The 23,627-nt window shown below is 31.0% G+C and overlaps 2 protein-coding genes across 3 annotated transcripts; one reads left to right on the forward strand and one right to left on the reverse strand.

Annotated features, from left to right (window-relative positions):
- The first annotated feature begins 14,473 nt into the window (after nt 1–14,473).
- LOC100169457 (tubulin alpha-1 chain) lies at nt 14,474–17,868 on the forward strand. Its single transcript, XM_001948650.5, has 3 exons — nt 14,474–14,631; nt 16,330–16,552; nt 16,614–17,868. Exons 1-3 carry the CDS (start codon nt 14,629–14,631, stop codon nt 17,738–17,740), a joined length of 1,353 nt encoding a protein of 450 aa, XP_001948685.1. The 5' UTR covers nt 14,474–14,628; the 3' UTR covers nt 17,741–17,868.
- LOC100568676 lies at nt 17,344–22,408 on the reverse strand. 2 transcript variants are annotated; one of them, XM_008187340.3, is made up of 5 exons: nt 22,131–22,408; nt 21,855–22,036; nt 18,744–18,940; nt 18,142–18,243; nt 17,344–18,074 (listed from the first exon to the last, which is right to left on the reverse strand). In XM_008187340.3, the coding sequence occupies exons 2-5, from the start codon at nt 22,033–22,035 to the stop codon at nt 17,979–17,981; spliced, it is 576 nt and encodes a 191-aa protein (XP_008185562.1). In that variant the 5' UTR covers nt 22,036; nt 22,131–22,408; the 3' UTR covers nt 17,344–17,978. The 2 variants fall into 2 exon arrangements, with proteins under 2 accessions (XP_008185562.1, XP_003246202.1); XM_003246154.4 differs by having other exon boundaries at nt 21,855–22,059; nt 22,131–22,407.
- Nucleotides 22,409–23,627: the final 1,219 nt, after the last annotated feature.

Consider the following 23,627-nt stretch of genomic DNA (forward strand, 5'->3'; position numbering starts at 1 on the left):
TTAAAATAATCATAACTCGCGTTAAAATTAAAATATACTAAAAAGTATACGAGGTTACCTAGATAATAATCTTATCTTTAGATTTTATAAGAGGTCAATTCACTCTAATTATTAAATTAACGGAGCTACACGTGTTCTGCTGAGCGTAAAATTTGTTATGTTACTCACTTGTAAGACGGAGACAACACATGCGGGTATCACGTCCTCTTAACACAGTATAAATAATTAGAAAATTCTGTTACTTATTAAAATAGAGATAGTCTGCCGGAGAGTATTGTAAGTTACAGTATAACTGGGAAACAAATATAAAAAGGAGCGAGTACTGTGTATCGTTGTTTTTCATATCACTTATTCGTATTATTTTTGTGAACGATTATCATTAAAAAAAATAAACGACGCACCGCGCTGACGCGTAGAGTTCTCGACGCGTAGAATACAAATAAGGCGCCCGAATTTTGATCACAACAAATTACTCTAAAAAAATTACACATTTTAATAATATTATTATTGCTTTGTTCGGTTATTGTTTGGGATTTTTTTTATTCCGTTCGGGTCTACCTACAAACGTATAATAAATAATAATTTCGCGAAAAATTACTAGACCTATATGATAATATATATAAGTACCAGAAATGCGCGCATCATTCACATTTCAAAGTTCAAACACGTACCATAATGGTACTGGGCATTCTTATTATACCTAAACATTATACTATAGTGCCCATAAAGTATAATATAAAATATATTATTATTAGATACGATACGAGCCGGATGCGGAGCCTTCGTAGTATTTTTTGGTTCATATAACGATCGCACCGGTGCGGTTTACACTAGACGCGTATATACTATATACTTACCAATAATACACACCGATTGAAAATATGCTCTATATTATACGAATATACCTACGGTTTATAATAGATTTTAGAACATGTTTGGACATTTATAACAATATGTATCGGACATCGGTGAAGAGTGTTGTTTATGATATCAAATTATGTGACGTACCTACTAAACGAAAAATACGCATATTTTTTCAAATTCTCGAACGCAATCGTATATATGTACTGATATATTATAATGGTTACCTATATTGGCTCTTACATTATAGTTTAAAAAAAATTGAACGTTCCAAGAGGTTTCATATAAATGACCACATATGACATATATACATCACAGCAAAAACCAAATAAACTACCAAATAGAATGACTACATATTATTATTACGTGAGTTATGAGTATACAGTATTTATAAACTTAGAGTGATACGACTTATTATATAAACCATATAACAATAATATTAAATATATTAATATGTCGTGAAAAAAAAAAAAATGTTAATTATAATAAATTGTCCTTACAATTTCAGCATACCTACGATTGACCAGCGAGCATATCATTTGGAAGCTCGCCGGAAATCTTGAAGCCGTGTCGCGCTTTTTGGAACTGCCGTTGCCGTCAAAATTCTTACTCTTCAATCAGTTTCACCGTCACCTCCAAAAGTTCCTCCTCCTCATGTCACTGTCTCCGCGGGTCCGGCACGCACGGCTCGCACCTCGATCTGTAGCCTGAAACTTTCTAGTCCGAACCACGCGGCCGACCGCCTGCCTGCCCCCAGAACTGCCCCCTAACCGGCCGGTTTCACAGACGCGGACAGCATTTCCATGGTGGTGGTCCCCCGGCAAAGACTGCATGATTTCCAGACTCGTCCTCTGCTCGTCGCTTCCCGATCCTATGCAGGCTGCGGCCGCCACTGCATGCCATAGTAATCGCCGTCGAGCACCAAAGCATTCTTATATCGCTCCGTCCAGATTACTGCCGGCTTGGGTCGGCCGCTTGTTGTAGTACACCTCGCGCCGTCGTCGCGGCCCGACGAGAACCTCCGCGGGGGTGGCTCGGTAGCCGCCCGGCGTCCTGGTCCGACAGTATCCGCCCGCCGCCGTGAAATGTTGTCTCGTCGTCCTTAGTGCAGTATGTCTATATAAGGCGGACATTCCCTGATATCCAACCTGCAGCGTTTCTACTCGACAGCGGTTTGCCCTAATCGGCGAATCGTCCGGTTAAAAAAAAATTTCTTAGATTATAGTTATTATTTTAATTAGGTAGGTATATGTTTTAGATTAATAAAGAAATATGTATAATTTTAATATTGATGATACCTATTATTAATATTATTATTTTTTTTTTGTTCATAACTTATAATAACATATATACTTATAAGTTATAACTAAAATAACTAATATGGCTATATACACCGACACACCGTTAATAATAATATTATAGTTAGTACAAAATACAGACCCAATAAACGTAAAGCAAGTAGGTATAGGTTGCAAATTTATTTTCATGAAATATCGATAGGTTTATACACTATCATGCATTATATACAACATAAATAATAACAAGAGTGTAAATCAGGAATTGGCGAGATACTTTCAAAAGTTGTCTTAAATTACAAAATACCTACATTTGTTTTTAATGAGTAATTGCAGTCAAAAACAGAATTCTATATTTTTATGTAGGTACATTTGAAAAAACCTACATAATTAATAAGATGTGTCGCTCTGCTGTACAGTATACTGTACAGCAACCTACTATCTATAGATAGTAGGTTACAACTTATAAGTGGCTCACTGTAATGGATGGTGTTAAATTTGAATTCAATGATATAATATAATTATGCAGTATAAGAAAAACGATTCTGAGCGAAGACGGTCAGTCAGCCTATGATGTTACTAAGTAGGTACCTATATTTGATGATATTATTATTGTGAATAATGTAATTTATATATAACCTATTAACGTGGAACCTTGTTTTAAATTTTCAATCCTTAGATATAAAAGTTGAATATTTTATACATTTTTATACTACAAACTAATTATTAAATTTTAAACTTTAAATTTTTATAAATTTTGTCAAAATTCGAACTTTAAATGTTTATAAAAAAAAGTTGTGCCTGTATTTTTAATATTTTTCAACTGCTATTATAGGAATATATCAGGAACCTTTTTAAATTTTCACGCAATTTTACCTAACAAATACAGTTTTATTGACAATTTAGAAAAAAAACTAAAAAAATTGAAATTTGAAATTGTCGATAAACAGTTCAGAGTCAAAATATTTTTAACATTTTATGGTGTATAGAAAATGAAAGTATAAACATTCAGTGACATAATTTTCGTATATATATACAGTTATTCGTTTTTGAATTACAACAAAATAACAAAATCGCTACATGAGAAATTTAGTGAATACCCAATCTTATAAAAATATGAACTTCAAACGCTCATAAAAATTTAATTTGATTTGCTTGTAGACATTTTTTTTTTAATAAAGGTAGACAAACTTATGAGGAATCTTGTATTTCATTTTCAAATCTTAGATTTAAGAAAATTTTTTATGAATTTCTAACTCAATATAATTTGCACATTTTGTGAATTTTACGTATCTTGTCAATATTTGAACTTATATTATTAGCCTTATATTATGAGAAGGGGGGCTACAGACCGTCTAACAAAACTATTAATTAAAAATAACCCATGGAGGCTTATAATATATTATCTAAATCAATAAGGGATATTTTTGAGAGGGAGTCGTAGTCTCCTAGCCCCACTAGTTGCACCATTCGTTATGTTATATGTCATATTCTATAACCGTACCTATAGGTTTTTAGCGAACAACTAAACCACTGTAAATAATATAGCAATGGTACAGGACTCAGGAGTATAAATTCACCATTTGTAACTTCAATTATATGTTGGTACGTATACCGTATCCGGTCGTAGAGATGTCACCATGTTATCAGTTGAGCACTAAACACATCAACAAACCAATTTATTTTTATTAAAATTTTATATTTTTATTGTCTGAAATATGTGTAATAAAATCATTTACGTAAATGAATAAAATATTTTCAAAATATGAATCAACATCCACTGTCAATTTAATCACCTAAATATTCACCTCAAACAGCAATAAAATTCTATTATTTGGTCAATATGTTCAAACTAATAAGCAAATAAATAACAGTAGGTAGGTATAAGTAAATAATATATAGGTGCGACATAGGTATTGAAATAAATCCATAACTTTTAATTAAGACTATACTACTACGAAATAATTATATTCAGGGCTGTGAATTTAATGCACTAAAAAACCTTAAAAAATGCATTAAAAATGTCAAAAAAATGCAATAAAATATGCACTTAAAATGCCAAAAATCATAGTATAAAATTAATTTAAAATGGTTTTCAATTTAATTTTTATATTAAATTAATATTAAGTACAGGATATTAAACATTAGTACAAAAAAGTGTTTATTTAATAAAAAAAATTTTGATTGAATTTGAATTTACATTTGCATTAAGTTAATGCTATTCACCTAAAACATTAAAAAAAAATTTTTTTTTATTTATTTGTGTAAAATAAAAAAAAAAATTTTCATACAAGTCAATTGACGGAATTTGATTAAAAATACTAGAAAATGAACAAAAAAATGACCTAAAAAATTTAAAACGTCAAAAAATGCAAAAATATGCAAAATAAAAGTTTCACAGATGGATTTGTAAGTACATAATTTGAATTATGTATACTTACAAAGCTATGTTTTACATTCACCAAGAAAAAAATGCACTTTCCTATAAATTCACAGCCTTAATTATCAGGGCCGGATTAGCATGTATCGCCTCATCGAGATTTTCGCTTCTAAGCGGCCCATTTACATATTCATTGGACCGAAATTACGTCTATATAATTATTACGAGCTTATATAGATGGCCAATAGTGTTTTGAACATGAATTTATTTTCACCCACACTCACATAACCGGCCCAAACTATAAGCGGCCCACCGAGATTTTCTCGGTAACTCGCCTAACCAATCCGGCCCTGCTAATTATATTATATGTATGATGTACCTATACGGTTATACCTATTTAGCCTTAATTTAGCATAGACTCCTGAGTCCTGACTTTTTATAGAACATTTTAGTAGCTTCACAATTTGAAAAATCACATCCACCCACCCCTTTGAACATCTGGATTAATTACTGCGCACTGTATATAAAATACCATTAAGTATAGATAGTATACTATCTTTTTTTTTTTTTTTTGTTTTGAACCGACGGCGCCGCGGGAAATGCTTTCGCAATACTTCCGCGAAATAGTATACTATCTATACTCAATGAAAATACTCATACTTATGTAGGTCAAAACAATTTTAACCGAAACAGTATGATTTCCTGCAATTGTAGTGTACTGGGGGCGTCCGGGGCTGTGCAATTTTTGTGTGTTGCTTTTTTTCACTCGAACGCTCAAGTGACTGGCACTATATTATAATTATTATTATCATCTAAATAGTTAAATTAGTGGCGCACTGCATTTACAAGCCACAATATTAGAAAGTAGAATGTAGTAAAAAAAAAAATCGTATGCAGTACGATACAAACTACGCTACAAACAAAATACTCAGTAGGTATACCGCGTGTGCGCGAAAACTGCAGTACACTCTATAACTCAGTTACCTACATTTCTCAGTACGACAGTACCCTATAGATATTTTGGAATTCTGTCCGCGGGAGATTGGTAAACCAAACAGTAAGGTTTCATTTTCCGGAAACAGAATTCAAAAATACGTATAGAGTAGGTACCGAGTAATATAATAATATAAACTATAGTACTGATAGTGTATCACTACTGAGTATAGTGAGTAAGTACTAAGTAATTTAAATACACTGTGTATACCCTGTTTTTGCGGACACCGGTATATTATATTACTGTTATTGTACATAATAATAAACACATTACACTTTTACAGTAGTGTACACATATTTCTTTTTTACTTAAAATAATTGCTCGAGCACCGAACATGGAGTTTGTTGGTAATAAACCTATAAAGTAGGTACTATACAATTTTTATTAATTAATTTTTTTCACGAATACAGCAACAAATTCCGGGCTACTTATGAAATGTAACCGTTATTTACTCATATATCTAATGTAATTTGTAGTATTCTAAACTTTGAAATTAAAAGATAAATAAACATTGTTCCAATAATCTTCTAAATAATATATAAATATATAATATACACCGATATACATCATTACATCAATGATTATTAATATATGTATATAATATAATATATATTTTTGATATAAGTAAACAAATTATGTATCATGTATATTAATATATACATTTAAAGTCAGAAGTTAAAAATTAAAAGTAGTTTTATTGCTACAAAAAAAGATATAATATATATATATATATATATATATAATATGAATCCCAAACAAAAAGTCCGGGGACAAAAGATCAGAAGATACAAAATTCGATTTGAAAGAAGTTGGACAAAAAGTGTGGACTCATTTTTTACTGTCAGAAAAAAAGTCGTAGCACATTTTTCAAACTTTGAGTCAGACATGAAGTCCGAAAATACAAATTATTCAATTCACAAAATAAAACACAATTATTTTGGTAATAATATTGATTATTGATTATGGATTATAGCATATTAAATTACAATAAATTAAGTATTGTATAAGATATTAAAATACATTATAATATTTGGTTATTTTTTAAAATTTTAATTTTACAATTTAAACATAAGGGCTCTGACTTTTTGTCCAACTGTAACAAAACGTCCGCATTTTTTCAAATCCAACTTTTTTACGTAGCCACCTAATAATATGTATCGTACATTCGTACATTCCTACATAAAACCACGGTGGCATTTTTTATGCAGAATCCGCAAATACCGCCTAATATGCAATATAAATTACAGTATTACTTATTAGTTATTAGGTATATAGGTACGTACAGATTAATCGTGGTGAAAAGTGAAACCGGACTAAAAAATGATCATTTCGGTAAATACTTATTAACCGACAACCGTGATCAGTATACCTATTACAAATACAATATAACTTAACGGTCTGACAGTGGAGGTTCGGTCGATTTTTATGTATACAATAAATACTAATTATATAATAAATTATTTTGTTGTCGGCATCAAAAAATCGTAGATTCCCATTAACGTCACGGTTGATCGGTTTATGTGACGTTCTCTAGTACCAATCGAAAGCTTCCTCTATTCGTATTATATTTTTATAAGTAGCTTATTATCGTCGATTTAAAAAAAATCGGCTACACCCGATGCGCGGGTGTGCTATCTATCGTTATGTTTATCAGTGTTAGTTTCTAGTTAAACTATGTAACCCTGGGAAAACAACAGAGTTCACTTAAGGATTCCGCCAAACTTGAGTGCTTTTTTAAAAATATTCAAAAAATTTACTTTGACAAAATGTATATTATTATAATAATAATATATTATATTCTATTTTTTTATAGTTTAGTTGCCGTTTATCGCCATGTTTTGTGTATTCTCCTCTATTGAAGATAATTTTTATAGGGGTTCCTCATCAAAAAATATTATTGTTTGGTGTTCCGTGATCTCAAAAAGCTTAAGAAGCACTGATGTAGACGGTCTGACGACTGATGTTCGTAGTTAAGTATAGTAATCATTAATAGTTGTAATTGGTACCTATATTATTATAATAATACTACCGCAGCGAGTACGGGTGAGAAGTAAGAACCGGTCGGCGGGACGGAGAAGAGGAAAGAGGCACTGAACAATAGAAATAATACAATGTTGAAATATGGAATAGTTCTGTGCCGCCGGATTCAGCCTAAAAATCGAAGCCGTACATATGATGGTCATGGGGGGGATGAGTGGGTACAGTGGGCAGACGGTTGTGTCTCGTCGCGGAACGGTGTGGCGTGGGTACGGACTACGGAGGCCGCCGCCGTCGCCGCAGAGTGGCGCGCGCAGACCATAAATGGAATTGTTTGGCTGTGCCGAACAGCGGCGGTCGTTCTGCAGACCAGCCATGCACCTTTTCGAATCATCGCCGACGCCGCCACCGTTCAAAACTGAAACTCCCGACTCCCGACTCCGTGCGACCGTAGACGCCACATGGAGACGGAATATGGATCGATCTGAGCGTTGTCGCGTCTGTGGCGTTTGTGCACGACTGCACGCTGTGGTGGAGAAGGGGTGTTCGTCGGTTTTATTGATATAATATATTTTATAACTATAATATTATTTCGGACTGACGAAAAAAATTTCTGTCAAATTTTGGTCGTCCACTATATAATCGTTGGAAAAATAAAATAATTTCCCTCCTTTCGTCCTACCAGGTCTGCGCCGTTACGATCGTTTGTCCTTAGATTCAATATCATTATCGAATTTTATTGTTCACGGCCGTCGTCGGACGGAGGGATATATTGTCCGTATTTTATACTTCTTTGTCGCCAAAATATTGCATTACATTATAATATTATTGGGAAAATCCGTCCTCCTTCCGATTAGGTCAGCTACAGAGAGATCAGAAAATAGAAATACCGACAGAACGATATTATTACAGTAATACTAATACAGTGCAAAATATAGTACGCGACGCTATACTGCAGTTTGAAATAATTTGTATTATTAATAATGCATTTTACTTGCATGGTATTTAGCTTTTGTACGGTAAACACGTTGTCATGTTGTTGTTTCACATTGACCGCTTAACAACATTCCGTTTAAGGATAAATCTCGAGTACAACGATCGGTGAAACTCAATAATCCGTTGTGCAATCGGACTTATTCGGACCTATAATCGAGCTTTCCCTCTATATTATGCACACGCAATATATTATTATATGCGATTCCTAATCCCAAGTAGAAGTATTTTGGATTATGAATTATGATAATAGGACTATAGGAGACTATAATCCTACTTATCAAGGTTTTTTTTAGTCAACGTTTATAATGTTTAACTTGAGTAAATTATAAACAAATAAAAATTATATTATTAACGCTCGTCGTCAAATTATATACAATTTAAAATGCAAACATAATAATTAATTTGATTAACTGAGGTTAGTTATTACTTATTAGTAAGAAGAAGGAACAAATTTTCAGGTATCTATTATATATATATAATAATAAGCAATTGCTATAATACGAATTTACAAATATACAAACTTTATTACGTGTCTTTAATCTTTATGTTGTTTACATTTTTGTCTTTACACAATAATTCAATAAAATATTTCATCTAGTTTTAAGTATAAAATAAAGTAAGTAATAAGTATATTGTATATATTACATACCTATTATATATGTACCAATGTATCATGCATGTTACCTGTACGGCTATATGGATATACCATATACCTATTTAGAGTAATTAATAATTATAAAAAAATGTACGTTATTCTTATGTAATAACGATAATTTATTCGGCATAATAAACTGATTATAAATTATAATATTTATTGACCATTTTGTGTTTTTATTTTTCAACCCGTGGAAATAAGGAATATTTTATGAAATTTAATAATTTAAAACATTTACTACATTCAATTCATTGGATTATGATATAAAACAGAAATTACAATACTATACAAAAAAAAAAAATTAATTAATGAATGGTTATTGTGCAACTTACCTTAAATCAAGTTCTTTTTATATTTTAAGCTATGTAAATAATTTTAATCTATATTTGTTTTATTCATGTATGTTTGAATATAATGTTATTTTATAGTTTTGTTTTTATCATATACAATTTCTAGAAAAAAAATTATATTGATATTTGTTTATTTAGTTTTATATGTATTTAAAATCTAAATTTAGTATAATTTCTTTTATTAATAATTATATTATATAATTTAATAACTCTCTATCTCCAACTCAAGCTTTGCTTAAAGGAGATAGATAATCGAAAATGTTATCTATGAAAAATAATTTATGTATATTCTTTCTTTTCGATCAATAAAGCAAAAAAAAATAATATAAGAGTTATATTATAACCTATAGTCTAAACAAATAAAGTTTTATTGACATTCATAGAAAAAAAAACTAATTAAACTGGAAACTGAAATTGTCCGTAAACAGCTCAAAACAAATCAAAATATTTTGAAAAATTTATCATGTATAGAAAATGGAAATATAAACAACCAGTGAAAATTTCATGTATCTACAGTCATTCGTTTTAAAGTTACACCAAAAACCAAAATCAATTTTCTCGAAAACAGATTTTGCGTAAAAATTCCTGTTTTTCCTTAATTTTTCTTTTGTTTTTCACGGCACTTTTGAAAACTATTGGAAAAATGTTACTTTTGTACCCCCAAAGTACCAACTAGATTCACTTTCCTATTAGAAAAGGTACTGTTGAAGAAAATCCAAGCACTTTTACTGTCCTAAAAGGTGATGACAGACACAAAAAAAAAAAATAAAATAAAAAAAACACACATCATTGTAAAATCAATACATTCATCGTTCCACTCAGTATCTAAAAGAGAGTGAGCATGCTGCATATATAATATTTATAAAAGTAGGTATGTAATTATAAAATCAATGATAATATACTGCGAGTATTGTACTATTGTAACGTGTAACGTAATACAAATAACAAATAACAAAATATGTCAAATTACCTTACAGTTACACAGTCCCGCTTTATTATTTTAATCAAGCCAACTTTATTGTCTTATAACTTAATCAAATATTGAATAGTATTATCAAATCAACGCTATTTTTTAAAACCTGATACCTATTTTATAAATAAGGGTCATTAATCTTTCGGATTCCTTAGTAATAACTAATATATAATAGGGGTAGGCAACATAGGCATATATATATATCGGATAGACACATAGTAAAGTTTAAAATATTAAGAAAATGATTTATTTTATTTTATTATTGATTTCAAATAGCAAATAGAAACGTAACGTAGCGTGTAGGCACGTAGGCAGAATATGACTCATGCACTCGCACTGTATCTAGGAAGTAGGGACCTATTTTTTTACAGCCTACCTTATAGACGTGTAGTATAATATGAACGCCCATAAAAAAGCATTTAGCTTTTTTAACAATGTAGGTACATGTGAGTATACGACGACTAAAAACTACGTCCCACATAATATTACGTATTTCCGTGTAACATTTGCGATCAATAGTCGATAGTTATTGCTTAGTCGTCACTAATAACTAGGTAATAAGTAATAAACAAATAACTTATAATAAATAATAACTATACGGCATATCGTATTATATCAATGTTTGAGTGTTAGGCGAAGGAAGTGCCATTACCTATAGTCGGTCGCCATTTACAAAGCAGCCAATGTTTACAAAATAATATTATCACAGTATATTATATGTAAATGTAATCAATGTAAAATAAAATATGTCAACATTGCCTGTATATATTTTCTATGATTACCTGCTTTATAAATGGCGACCGATTTCAACATTGGTCACAACTGTAGTATAAAGACTTCTATCTAGTTGTAGTATATAATATCTATGAATACAACACGTCATCACAATAATTAAATATAACACAACTGCAAGGCACATGCCACTAAATTATTAAATAATATTTAAAATTTAAATGTTATAACAAATTACAATTAAGAGAAGCCTTCAATTCAATTCGGACTACACGGTTTTAAGTATATCTGTTTTAATTATTTTGAAACGCTAGGTATAGCAATAACTAACAACCGTGTTAATAATAATGTAATAATAATTAGATTTTTTTAAATGATAATCACTAATTAGTAATTACATTTGTTTTTTAATGTAATGCTTGTACAAAAATATCCCACCAAGAAAGAAAAACCATTGGTATACCAAACGAATATTAATTTAGAATATTTAGACAGTTCACTGTGCGTGTAGTGTGTACGTACTCATATCAGCCGTATACATCTATATTATTCTATATTTTAACTGTGGTTCGTTGAATAAGTAGGCAATTTCTACATACAGTTCGTGAACAAGAAATACAAAAATAGAGTGAAAGGAACTATGATAGAAGTTTCATCTTAGACACTGAAAAGACACTTTTTCTCTACCTCAGATGTGTCTACTGTCTAATAATAAATTATATTCTCCAGGACTTTTGTCTTTTGGCATCCATTTCGACAGCGTGCCAACCCAGATGTTTACCAAGCACAGGTTTAATAAACTCAAAACAAATCATTACGCTTGGTAGGTACTTTTGTTGAGATTTTTAAGGTTTATATTATATTTTTTTTTAACACAAATAATGAATAAATTATTCTATAGTTATATAGATGTTGTCGATCCGTTTTCTTTTGTCAGGAAAATAATATTATATTATAGAAACTATATAATCCTATTATTGTTGGGTAGCCCATTAATTTTCAATTTTAATACACTTATAATATAATAATGCAGGTTTATATTTTGATCTTCGATGATACTATTTATTACAATATTTTATAGGTGTAGTACACTAATACAGTAGGTACTACCTATTGTGATGGACTGTCAATCTGTCATTCATGCTCATGTTCACCCGTTCCTTTTCACTTGTTGTTTTCGAACAATCGCCTATCGTTCATTGGTGCGAAACGGTCCAACATTATGTCATAACATTAATAATAACGTATTTATATTATTATTTATACATAATATTATTTGGTTAAAGGTTTACAAATTTATCGATTAACGGTTTAGATTTTTAAATATTATATACCTATCATTGAATCGTTTTAAGATAATAAATTCTGCAAGGTTATTTTTTATAATAAGTACCTTGAAAAGTTGAAAGTGATTTTACTTTTTTGATACCTACGCATTAAATTACTTAATGCGATACCTAAAACTGAGTATAGTCTAGTTTAGCCGGATAGGCTAGTTTTTAGTAGATGAGGTTTTACTATTAATGTACGTCCTATTGCTTTATAGTTAATGAATAGGTATTAATAATGTTTTATTTGATTAGAAATTCTGAATTCATATTTCATAAAATTAATTTTAAAACGTTATTAATCACGTTACTATTCACTAGGACTACCGACTAGACATACTGTGTAGGTACATAATAAATAATAATATTATATAGAGTAATCGTGTGGATAACAACAATATTAAAAGAAAATAATATTGTCGGGCAATTTATTATTACTATTTACTAATATGATTAATGAATAATGATAAGTGTGTAGTTGTAATTGTCATATAATACGATGGTATGTCAGTTAGACTTAATAATGATGAACGAATTGTGCTACTTAAACGTATGATAAAAATAAAATTGTTAAAATTATATGATTAGTAAATAACTTAAGAAATATACTCATGCCAGCAAATTTCCCCCCAAAAAAAAAGGAAAAAGTTATTACGTTCCAAATTCATTTAATCAAAAAATATTGATATTATAAACTATTTGATTAAGATAAATGTTTTTCCTATCAAAATTGTTCTTATAATGATATTCACAAATTGGCTATTTTGAATATATTCAAACAAATTTAAATCAAATTAAAATTTTTTTATTTTCAGTGTTAAAAAATAAAAATAATTGTTTTTAATATACGTGTAACGCAAATGATTAAATTATATTATATAAAAAAAAAATTTTAAATATTGATTGGAACATTAGTTATTCCAAAAGTCAGTTTTATCTGTTACAACCTGTATATCGGACTGTTTTGTCTACGATTCAACTATAATAATAGGCCATAAATTAAAATAGTACGAAGCAAGTGGCTCTTGAGTACCTACAAATATTATAGATTATAATACATTGTATTTAATACCTACACCATGATATTATTATGAACTAGTTCCTTTTCCACTTTTCAGTGTACTTTTGTACTAAGTCCGAGTAGATTTGTTTGACAAAACGCAAGTTAATTTTGTATTTATTAAATTGTAGTACTTCCACAGTTCCACTTTTCATATTTAAAATCAAACCCTGCACTCTGCGGTACTGTAAATAAAACAGTGTCGAGAGTTGTAATCTCCTATTGCGTAATGCGTGACAAAACTGCATAGGTAGAGGTATTCGACATAATAATATGTAACTGATTAATCTAACTATATAAGGTGACATATTATTATTTATTAATTATCAGCGTTCGTAACGAGCAAAAGCAGTCGTACGCGTATAACCGAGATTCCTAAACGTGTGACACGATGGTGATCACCATTATCTTTTGTCGACATTAAAATTCATCGAATTCCAACGGACAAATGGACGAACGAAAACAAAAGTTGACCGTTAAAAACTCAGTTACAGGCACTGAAGTCTATTATAGTATAGAGTTCAGTGGTTAAAGGTTATTTAGTTGGGTTCTGATAAGAGCCGCGCCGACATCGTCACGCCGAGTCATTCGAAACGGGAAACGAAACGGCGATAATACGTCGGGGCGAGGCACAGTATTTGCTGGTAGACGAGACAGAGAAACCGCCGAGGAAGATGGAGCGAGAGCGATAAAAAAAATTAAAAAGGAAATAATTTAACGGACTTTTCGGGTTGGCGGGCGGGCGGTGCGGGGTACGTGCATTGCGTGTGCGTCGGTGATTCACGGGCAAGCGGTGCGGATGTGGTGGGAAGCGTAGGCACCGCATTGCCGGTGTGCCGAACAGCGCGTCGTCGGTCTGCAGACGAGTTTCGGAGCATACAACACGGGCACCGTCGGCCATTGGACGTCAATTTGTGTTTGGACGTGAACGAAGCTGCTTCGATCGCTTCTTGTCTGACATAAAAAAACTCCAAGTTTTTTACTTCAACAATTCGTTCCTATCCAACGACAACACTCAAACTTCAAAATGGTAAGTAAACGGCATTTGGTCTAGCGCAATATAATATAATTATAATATAACAATATTGTCATCGTGGTCGTTATTCGTTTTTATGATTTTATGCACATCGTGTGTTGACGGTCAACACGCCATCTTGACACGTCCGCGTTTCGGTGCCGGTAGCTGGTCAACAATCACCGTTGCCGCGTTTTCCCGTATATTTTCCGTCCGAGATTCGCTCGTTGGTCCGCGCCGTCACTTTTTTCCTTTTTTCCGTCGGCCGACAACCGGACCGGACCGCGACGGGATGGGCGTGACCGGAACTCGGCACTGAAAACCGTTAACCGCTATAGCGTCTTCTCTTTACGACCGTACACGTATTTCCGATGACGTGGCGTTTTCTAAACCGGACGTGACCGTAATTTCGAGAAATGCATTTTCGAAAAACCCACTTTAATCACTTACGACAATTCTAAATATGTTACGTTCGAACGTCCGCTGGTAATTCGCTCTTATCAATTACCTATTTTTTACGATCAGTTTCATGACAAAATCCGATGACGGTTTTTTGTTGTGTAAATCACTGACGTGTGAGTCCTATCGACGCGCCAGTGAGTGACCGTCTGCAAGGGCGTTGTCTTCGTCATATAAATTCACTTTGTGGGGGGTTAGTGTCTATTTTATGTCTGGTTGTATATATTATTATTAATTATACTTATTTATTGTTCCTCATTCGAAAGAATGGTTTGAACGTTTTGGCCTACACATGAGGAGAGTGGTAGTTTGAAATAATATTATAATAAGACCCAAACGAAACTGAATGTGTTTACCCACAATTATTTGAATTGCCGATCGGCTACATAGGACCTATTATTGATCAATTTGATTTTTTTTCTTAAACGTTATATTAATTATAAAATACACGAGTCTTTCTTAGTGAGGTCCAGTAATCTTTTCGATATTAATTTAAATAAATAAATAAAATTATTATTTGTTAGGTACCTATTAGGTATAAGGAGTATTATAAGGAATAATTGTAATTATTGAAGATAAATTATTTTCGAATGTTTGTCCTTATAAGGAATTGAATTCACCTTATTTCCTACTTTATCCTATATTTTTAATCTTGGTAAGGTACATAATTAAAATATTACATTTTGTTAACTAAAGAATTATGAATTATTGGTAGGTAATGGGTATTATTATTTATTACCATCTTAAATTATGCATTTGATATACTTACTTTCCTATGTTCTCTGTATTTTTATTTTATTCATCAAATTTACCTATTAGGTATTTTAAACTAAATATTTCAATTATTTATTCATAAATACTATATTATTCAATTCTTCAATAATTGAGTTATTTTTTTTGTAAAAATTATATAAATTTTTTAAATATTGTATACATTTCAATAATTTAGTTCCCAAACTTAAATCGCATCGTGATTTTGAAAACAACTATAGATGTTTTATTATTACTATTAGCGTTACTGTTTTATATGTAAAAACATCAAGATATTTACATAACATAATATTATGTTTGCCTCATTGTCTACTTGTTTTTTAGTTTTAGAACCTACAGCAATAGGTGATTGGTATAAACATTACTATGTCATATTTTAATTTGATTGCCTCATTGTCAAATAATATAATATCCAACTTGCTAGATATATATTTTTAAATAAAACTTATCGATATTCTTTTTAATTATTAACTATTTTTATAGCGTGAATGTATCTCCGTACACGTTGGCCAAGCTGGTGTGCAAATTGGTAATGCCTGCTGGGAATTGTACTGTTTGGAACATGGAATTGCTCCAGATGGTCAAATGCCATCTGACAAGACCATTGGAGGTGGAGACGACAGCTTCAACACCTTCTTCAGCGAAACTGGCTCAGGCAAACATGTGCCAAGAGCTGTGTTTGTTGATCTCGAACCAACTGTTGTTGGTAAGTTTGTAGTAAAATATAAAATTTCCATTAGAGAATCTAATTTACATTTTGATTACAGATGAGGTAAGAACTGGAACATACCGCCAGTTGTTCCACCCTGAACAATTGATCACTGGTAAGGAAGATGCTGCCAACAACTATGCACGTGGACACTACACTATTGGAAAAGAGATTGTTGATGTTGTTTTGGACAGAATCAGGAAATTGGCTGACCAGTGCACTGGTCTTCAAGGTTTCTTGATCTTCCACTCTTTCGGAGGTGGTACTGGATCTGGTTTCACATCTTTGTTGATGGAAAGACTCAGCGTTGACTACGGAAAGAAGAGTAAATTAGAATTCGCCATCTACCCAGCCCCTCAAGTCTCCACTGCTGTTGTTGAGCCATACAACTCCATCTTGACCACACATACAACTCTGGAACACAGTGACTGTGCATTCATGGTCGATAATGAAGCCATCTATGACATTTGCCGTCGTAATCTCGATATTGAACGTCCAACTTACACCAACTTGAATCGTCTTATTGGCCAGATTGTTTCTTCAATCACAGCTTCTCTCCGTTTCGATGGTGCCCTCAATGTTGACTTGACTGAATTCCAGACCAATTTGGTCCCATATCCCCGTATTCATTTCCCATTGGTCACCTATGCACCAGTCATCTCTGCTGAAAAGGCTTACCATGAACAATTGTCTGTATCAGAAATCACCAATGCTTGTTTTGAACCAGCCAACCAAATGGTTAAGTGTGACCCACGTCACGGCAAATACATGGCTTGTTGTATGTTGTACCGTGGTGATGTTGTACCTAAGGATGTCAACGCTGCCATTGCTTCCATCAAGACCAAGAGAACCATTCAGTTTGTTGACTGGTGTCCAACTGGTTTCAAAGTTGGTATCAATTACCAACCCCCAACTGTGGTACCCGGTGGTGACTTGGCTAAAGTACAACGTGCCGTCTGCATGTTGTCCAACACTACAGCTATTGCTGAAGCTTGGGCTAGGTTGGACCACAAGTTTGACTTGATGTATGCCAAACGTGCTTTCGTCCATTGGTATGTTGGAGAAGGTATGGAAGAAGGTGAATTCTCTGAAGCTCGTGAGGATTTGGCCGCTCTTGAGAAAGATTACGAAGAGGTTGGCATGGACTCCGTCGAAGGAGAAGGTGAAGGTGGTGAAGAATACTAAACATCGAAGTTCCAGACAAACCATGCTTGATTTTACAACTCCAAAAATTAAATTAACCTCAGTATTTTTTTTTTATATGGACATTTTTAGACATTTTATTATTTAAAAGAAAGCAAACTCAAATGAAATCGTTTTATTTTTATTTCTTACAATATTACATAATATCCTATTCCTTACACCTTGGGTAATTACTACCCATATTATTAAACGTCAGTACAGTTATTGCTTGAAAGTAGATTTAACCTTTTGGGTACATTTTTCGTAATGATTCCTTTGGTATGTATCCTATTCCATCAAAACTTTCAAAATATTGGTCTATATTTTTGTGATTTATCTAAAATTTGGTTTTATTAAGGATTTAGTAGATTTTTATAGAGAAAATTATTCTTGTTTTTATTTACCTTAATATTTTGTAATGTAACTACAATTTTATCTTGGTCTAATTTGATCAATTCTTCATGAACTTCCGATAAAATTAGGTATTCTGGTTCTTTAGTGAGATCCTGATAAAATCGAAATATTGGAGATTATTCAACTATTTAATGACAATTAACAATTTTTTTATTCATTCAAATTTAAAAACAATATGTTATAATCTATTGAAAGCGTCTCCACGCTGTATGATTTGTTAAGAACCATATAAAAACTAATTACGCTGGGATAAAGCATTGATAATTTTTGTGAAAAATTAAAAAAAATAACTGAGTTTTTTATGGTTGCTGAATGCTAGTTACAAAAGTAATGGTATTTTCCCTAAATTTAAATTTAAATGTAAAATTGTTTTGTTTGAATGTAATAATATGTGTATCATGATACTAAAACTGATCAAATGAATAGTTCATTTTTGGATCATTACTTATTAGCTGTAGTAAATTAAATAGTGTTGAGAGGGTTGTGTTTTGGAGACTCATGATATACCTATATAGTATGATCAGTGTATTAATCATACAATTTGACCTGTGACTTGTTAATTAATATTCAAGTATTTAAGTACTAAACTCACGGTTATATCAATGTTCCATCCAACAATAACGCCTGCTCTCATCGTATGTATCAATACCACATTTCCAATTTTGTATTCTAAATGAGGTGGTCTAAAATTTCTTATTAAATTTTTCGGTACTTCATGGTCTACCGGTGAATCATCTTCAAATAGTTTTGATAAACCCAAATAGTCGTATGTACTTTGCAGGTAATTGTCTTGAAAAATATTGAGCATCGAATTAAACAGTTAGACAAATGTAAACGGGGCCCGCGATTAAGAATTACATATATTTACAATATAGTAAATACTCAATAGTATTATGATTTTGTAGTATTCGATTCTTAGCAGAACTAGGTATGAATGTATTGATTTTACAATTAGGTATTTGTGTTTTTAAAAAAATGTATCTTATTACCTTTTGGAGCATCTTGATTACGATTTTAAACTTAATTTTATTTTGTGGTAGTAAAGTGAACCTAGTTAGTTGTTGGTACTTCGGAAATTGGGTGTTTAAAAGAAAAATGTCCTATACGTTTTTTAATAATTTTATCGATAAGACGTGAATTTTAACAAAATCGATTTTCTTATTTAGATGTAATCCAAAAACGAATAACTATAGATACTTGAATTTTTCATCAAATGTTATTATCATTTTCTGTACTTACGTGGTTTAATCTTAAAAATAGTTTTATTCTTTTTGAGGTATTTAAAGACATACAAATAAAAAATACATTCATCGTTCCACTCAGAATCTAAAAAAAAATTTATTCACAATTTTTTTTATAATCGTTTTATAACGATTTTAATTACTTTATTGTATTTAAAAAATATTCATGGAGACTTGAAATGTCAACGTTTTTTATTTTATTTTTGTGCCTACATGACGGAATAACATTTTTTTAAATTATTTAGATTCATTTTAAGCCTTTAAGGTATTGTCTATTTATTGTTTACACTGTAATACTAATAGTAAAATGAATTACTATAATAGTTAATATCAATATAAATATATGATTAACTTCACTGAGTAATAAAGGATCACAGTTCGTTTTCGCTCAGATTCGTTTTTCATATGCAATGATTTATCATAGAATTAAAATTGAATACATCCATTTTAGTGACATACGGTAACACGATGATGATGAACACTTTACTCTCACTGTAATGTATAGCGGCTACCTATTTTCCTAAGTTTTTAATTTTAAAAAGGTATTTTTAATAGGTAGTACTGTAGTAGGTACCTAAAATGAACACAGTAGATCTATGGACTACTTATAGAATTTAGATAGTATATTAAATATACTATCATACATTTTATGAAAAATGATTTTGTAGTTTTACATAACTTCTGTATTATATAACTATTTACAATTTTTGTGAACCTATAATATGGTATCTAGTTTAAAGAAAACCTAAATATATTAAATTGAACAATAATTTTGCCAAACATACTTAACGAATTGAAATGCAAATCAAAACGAAATGCCAAGCCAATCCACGACACAAGAGTAGTTGATTTGCATATCCATAACGCCGTGTGATAAACTTTTCACTATTGAACAATACTTGGATTATAAATTGGTGGTTACAAATTATAATTATTGACCAAATGGTTGTAACAATGCCGTCATAATAATATGAAAGCGTGATAGGTCTGACATATTTAAGATGTTCAATTTTATTTAGAAAACTATTGATATATTATTATTTATTAATATTACTAATGTTTCATGAAAATTAAAGTTTAATTAAAATTATATTATATAGTGAATTGAGTATACACACTTCACAGTACACACACATCATATAAATTGAATCATTATCTTAAGCTTGACGAATAAATAATTTAATAATGACTTTCGTAGGTACTAAATTTCGTGGTAACAAAGTTAATAAAAAACAACATGGAATTCACTCTTCACCTACGTACCTATATTAGATTTCGAGAGTATCTGGTTATCATATAATATATCACTGAAACGGATGTGTTAAATTTTAATACAATGATAATCATTATATACAAAAAACGATTTTGAGCAGAGATTTCTAAAGATATTTTATAATTTATTCGAGTTAGGTAATTTTAGAAATTAATTTTTGCATACCTAATAAGTAATACGCGTGGTGTACCTAAGTTAAACTAATTTTTCCAAGAATATACCATATTATAATAATTATTGTTAGTTATTGTTTAAGTCTAGTTATAACTTACTAAGTTGTTACTAGTTCTTAGTACCTATACCTTATTACAACGCAAATTATATACGTTATGGTGAAAAGTTTAAAGTCCTAATCCGTGTTTAATACTTTTTGAATTAGAACAAAACTACTATCAATATTTTTGTTTAAATATTCAATTTCGTCAAATTACAAATGGCTATAAAAAAAGTTGTGCTCAATGTATTTTTGGTATTTTTAAATTGCTATACGAATAACTTATGAGGAATCTTGTATTAATTTTTCAAGCTCTTTGATTTTTCGAATAAAAAACTGAAAAGAGCAGATAAAGTTTCGAAAGTCTATAGATAACACAAAAAGAGCCAAAATATTTTGAACATTTCTAGTGTCCGTGGTTGAAACTACAATTTAATAAAAAATAGAACTGATTTTACTTGTTTTCCGATTATTTTGAAAAGTACCAGACATTTTTTACCTTTGACCCTCTGAAGTAACAATCAGGTCTTAAAGGTGACAGACACAAATTAAAATTCTATCATCGTAAGAGTAAGACCAATAGGTGTACATTCATATCCCGAAATAAGTCTTCTACAGGTAAGTCAGGGAAGATTTATTCTATTTTATCCATCTTATTCTTCTGCAAATATGAATTAGTGCCGATTTACTGAATCATGTGACGTGATCAATATGATATTTAGAATATCATTTTTACTACCGTCATTGGGTCTAACGATTGAGGAGTCTAAGGATTTTAGTTGTCACACATTTATTTCGCATGATTGGACGACGTAGGTACTATAGTGTACTACCACATCGAAATCGTCCATATCATTAGGTATATTTACGTTTTACATTTTTACGGAACAATGGAACAGGAAAAAGATTGATAATAATATTATACACTTAATTTCAGAAAAGGATTGAAATTATCCAGGGGAATCAAACACTTACTCGCGGCGCTGACGTATCCGGTGATGTAGTTGGTAGACAGTTGCAGTAGGTCGTTGGGTAAGTTTTTCGCGATTTCCGACACCAAGTCTCTGAAGTCTTGGTTGTACTTAATCAAGTACATTTGCAACGGCACCGCTGCCACCAGCAACAGCGTCAATCCAACGACGTGTCTGACTTGCATGCTGCGGTTGAAGTAAGTATACACCTATATAATATATATATATCAAAGTATCGATTGCGCAGATCCCCTGTACGGGTAATCGACGTCCTGCTTACCTCGAAAATGTCAGACGACCGTCGATGACGATAGTTTTATTTGAAAACGGTTTTTAATAATACAATAATGGTATGACGCGCTTATAGGTACCTATTTTAAGATTAAAACTAAATCGTTATGAAAGTATATAAATATATTTGTGAAAATGTTTGAGACTTGCGCGCCGAGTGAGCGAAATGGAATATACTTATATATCGAACTCCCGTCAATACCTAACAGAAAATAATAACTTAATAATGTGCAGTGCTGCGATCAAAGTATAATGATACGAAAGTTGCAGGTTATATGATTATATTTTCCACACCTCGTCCGTTGGTTTGCTGTAGACACAGATGTTTTATACTGTGTATAGCTTGTGTATGACACGCGTGATGTGTGTTGTATAATTTATACAGGGTGATTATTTTAACGGTAATAAGTCAGTATATACTCATAATCTAGAAGAGTAATAACATGTAATATAAAATGGATTTTTTTACATAATAAATTATGTACCTATATATTATTATTAATAATAATATATAGGTACCTATACCACAAATTTAAATAAAAAAAATCTTTTACTCAATTTTTTATTCTTATTAGTTTTTATATTTTTTAAAAAACATACATTTTTAATTTCATATTTCAAAGCCTCATTATTGCGAAAAACTGTCCAATCTTAGTTCGGTTTCCGTATAAGTCAACACTCCACATCACGCCATATAGCCAAATAGCCACTTGAAAAAAATATATTGCACTGTACTGCTTTCTGTGATTTCTGACAAACCTTTGAGAGGATCTGGCTCTAAGATCTCCTTTTAAAATGAAGACAGATCTTATCTCCATCATATCATATAGCGCCATAGCTAGATAATCCTATGCAACTGAATGCACTTTCGCTGTCAGCGTCAAATCAGACCTCTCCCGTGTACCTCATATTCAAGAAAGATTCAATTTTTATAGACATTTTCAGTTAAACATTTCATTACATAGGATATCCAAACGAAAAATAACGATTTTGTTTTTAACGATTTTAGTTATTTCGTATTAATTTTAATAATGTTAATTGTAAGAACTTATAAAACCTTTCCCAGTTACGCGAAGGTATATTATTATATTTTCTATATACAATTATGTTTTTAAAATATTTAGATCAATTATTTTAAGAAATGTATATAATATTACGTGCCTACAAAATACGAACCCTTCGTTGTCATCATTTTCCGGTATGTTGAAATTGACTTATAAAAATAATATATGACATAATATTATATCAATTAAAATTACAAGATAGGTATTCGATGATCCTGGAAAAAAATAAATATTTTAATCTAAACCGAAGTGTACGACCGTATTAATAATAGAAAAATATAGTTACTGATGATCACTGCTGTCTCTGTTCAGAATCGTTTTTCGCATGCAATGATTTTAATGATTTATCATTGATCTTAAATTTGACTACTCTATTAAAATGACCTACTATTCAATAACGAGGTATATCCGGGGCGTAATTT

The sequence above is a fragment of the Acyrthosiphon pisum genome, chromosome A1 (genome assembly GCF_005508785.2).
Source record: "Acyrthosiphon pisum isolate AL4f chromosome A1, pea_aphid_22Mar2018_4r6ur, whole genome shotgun sequence".
NCBI classification, from domain to species: Eukaryota; Metazoa; Arthropoda; class Insecta; order Hemiptera; family Aphididae; genus Acyrthosiphon; species Acyrthosiphon pisum.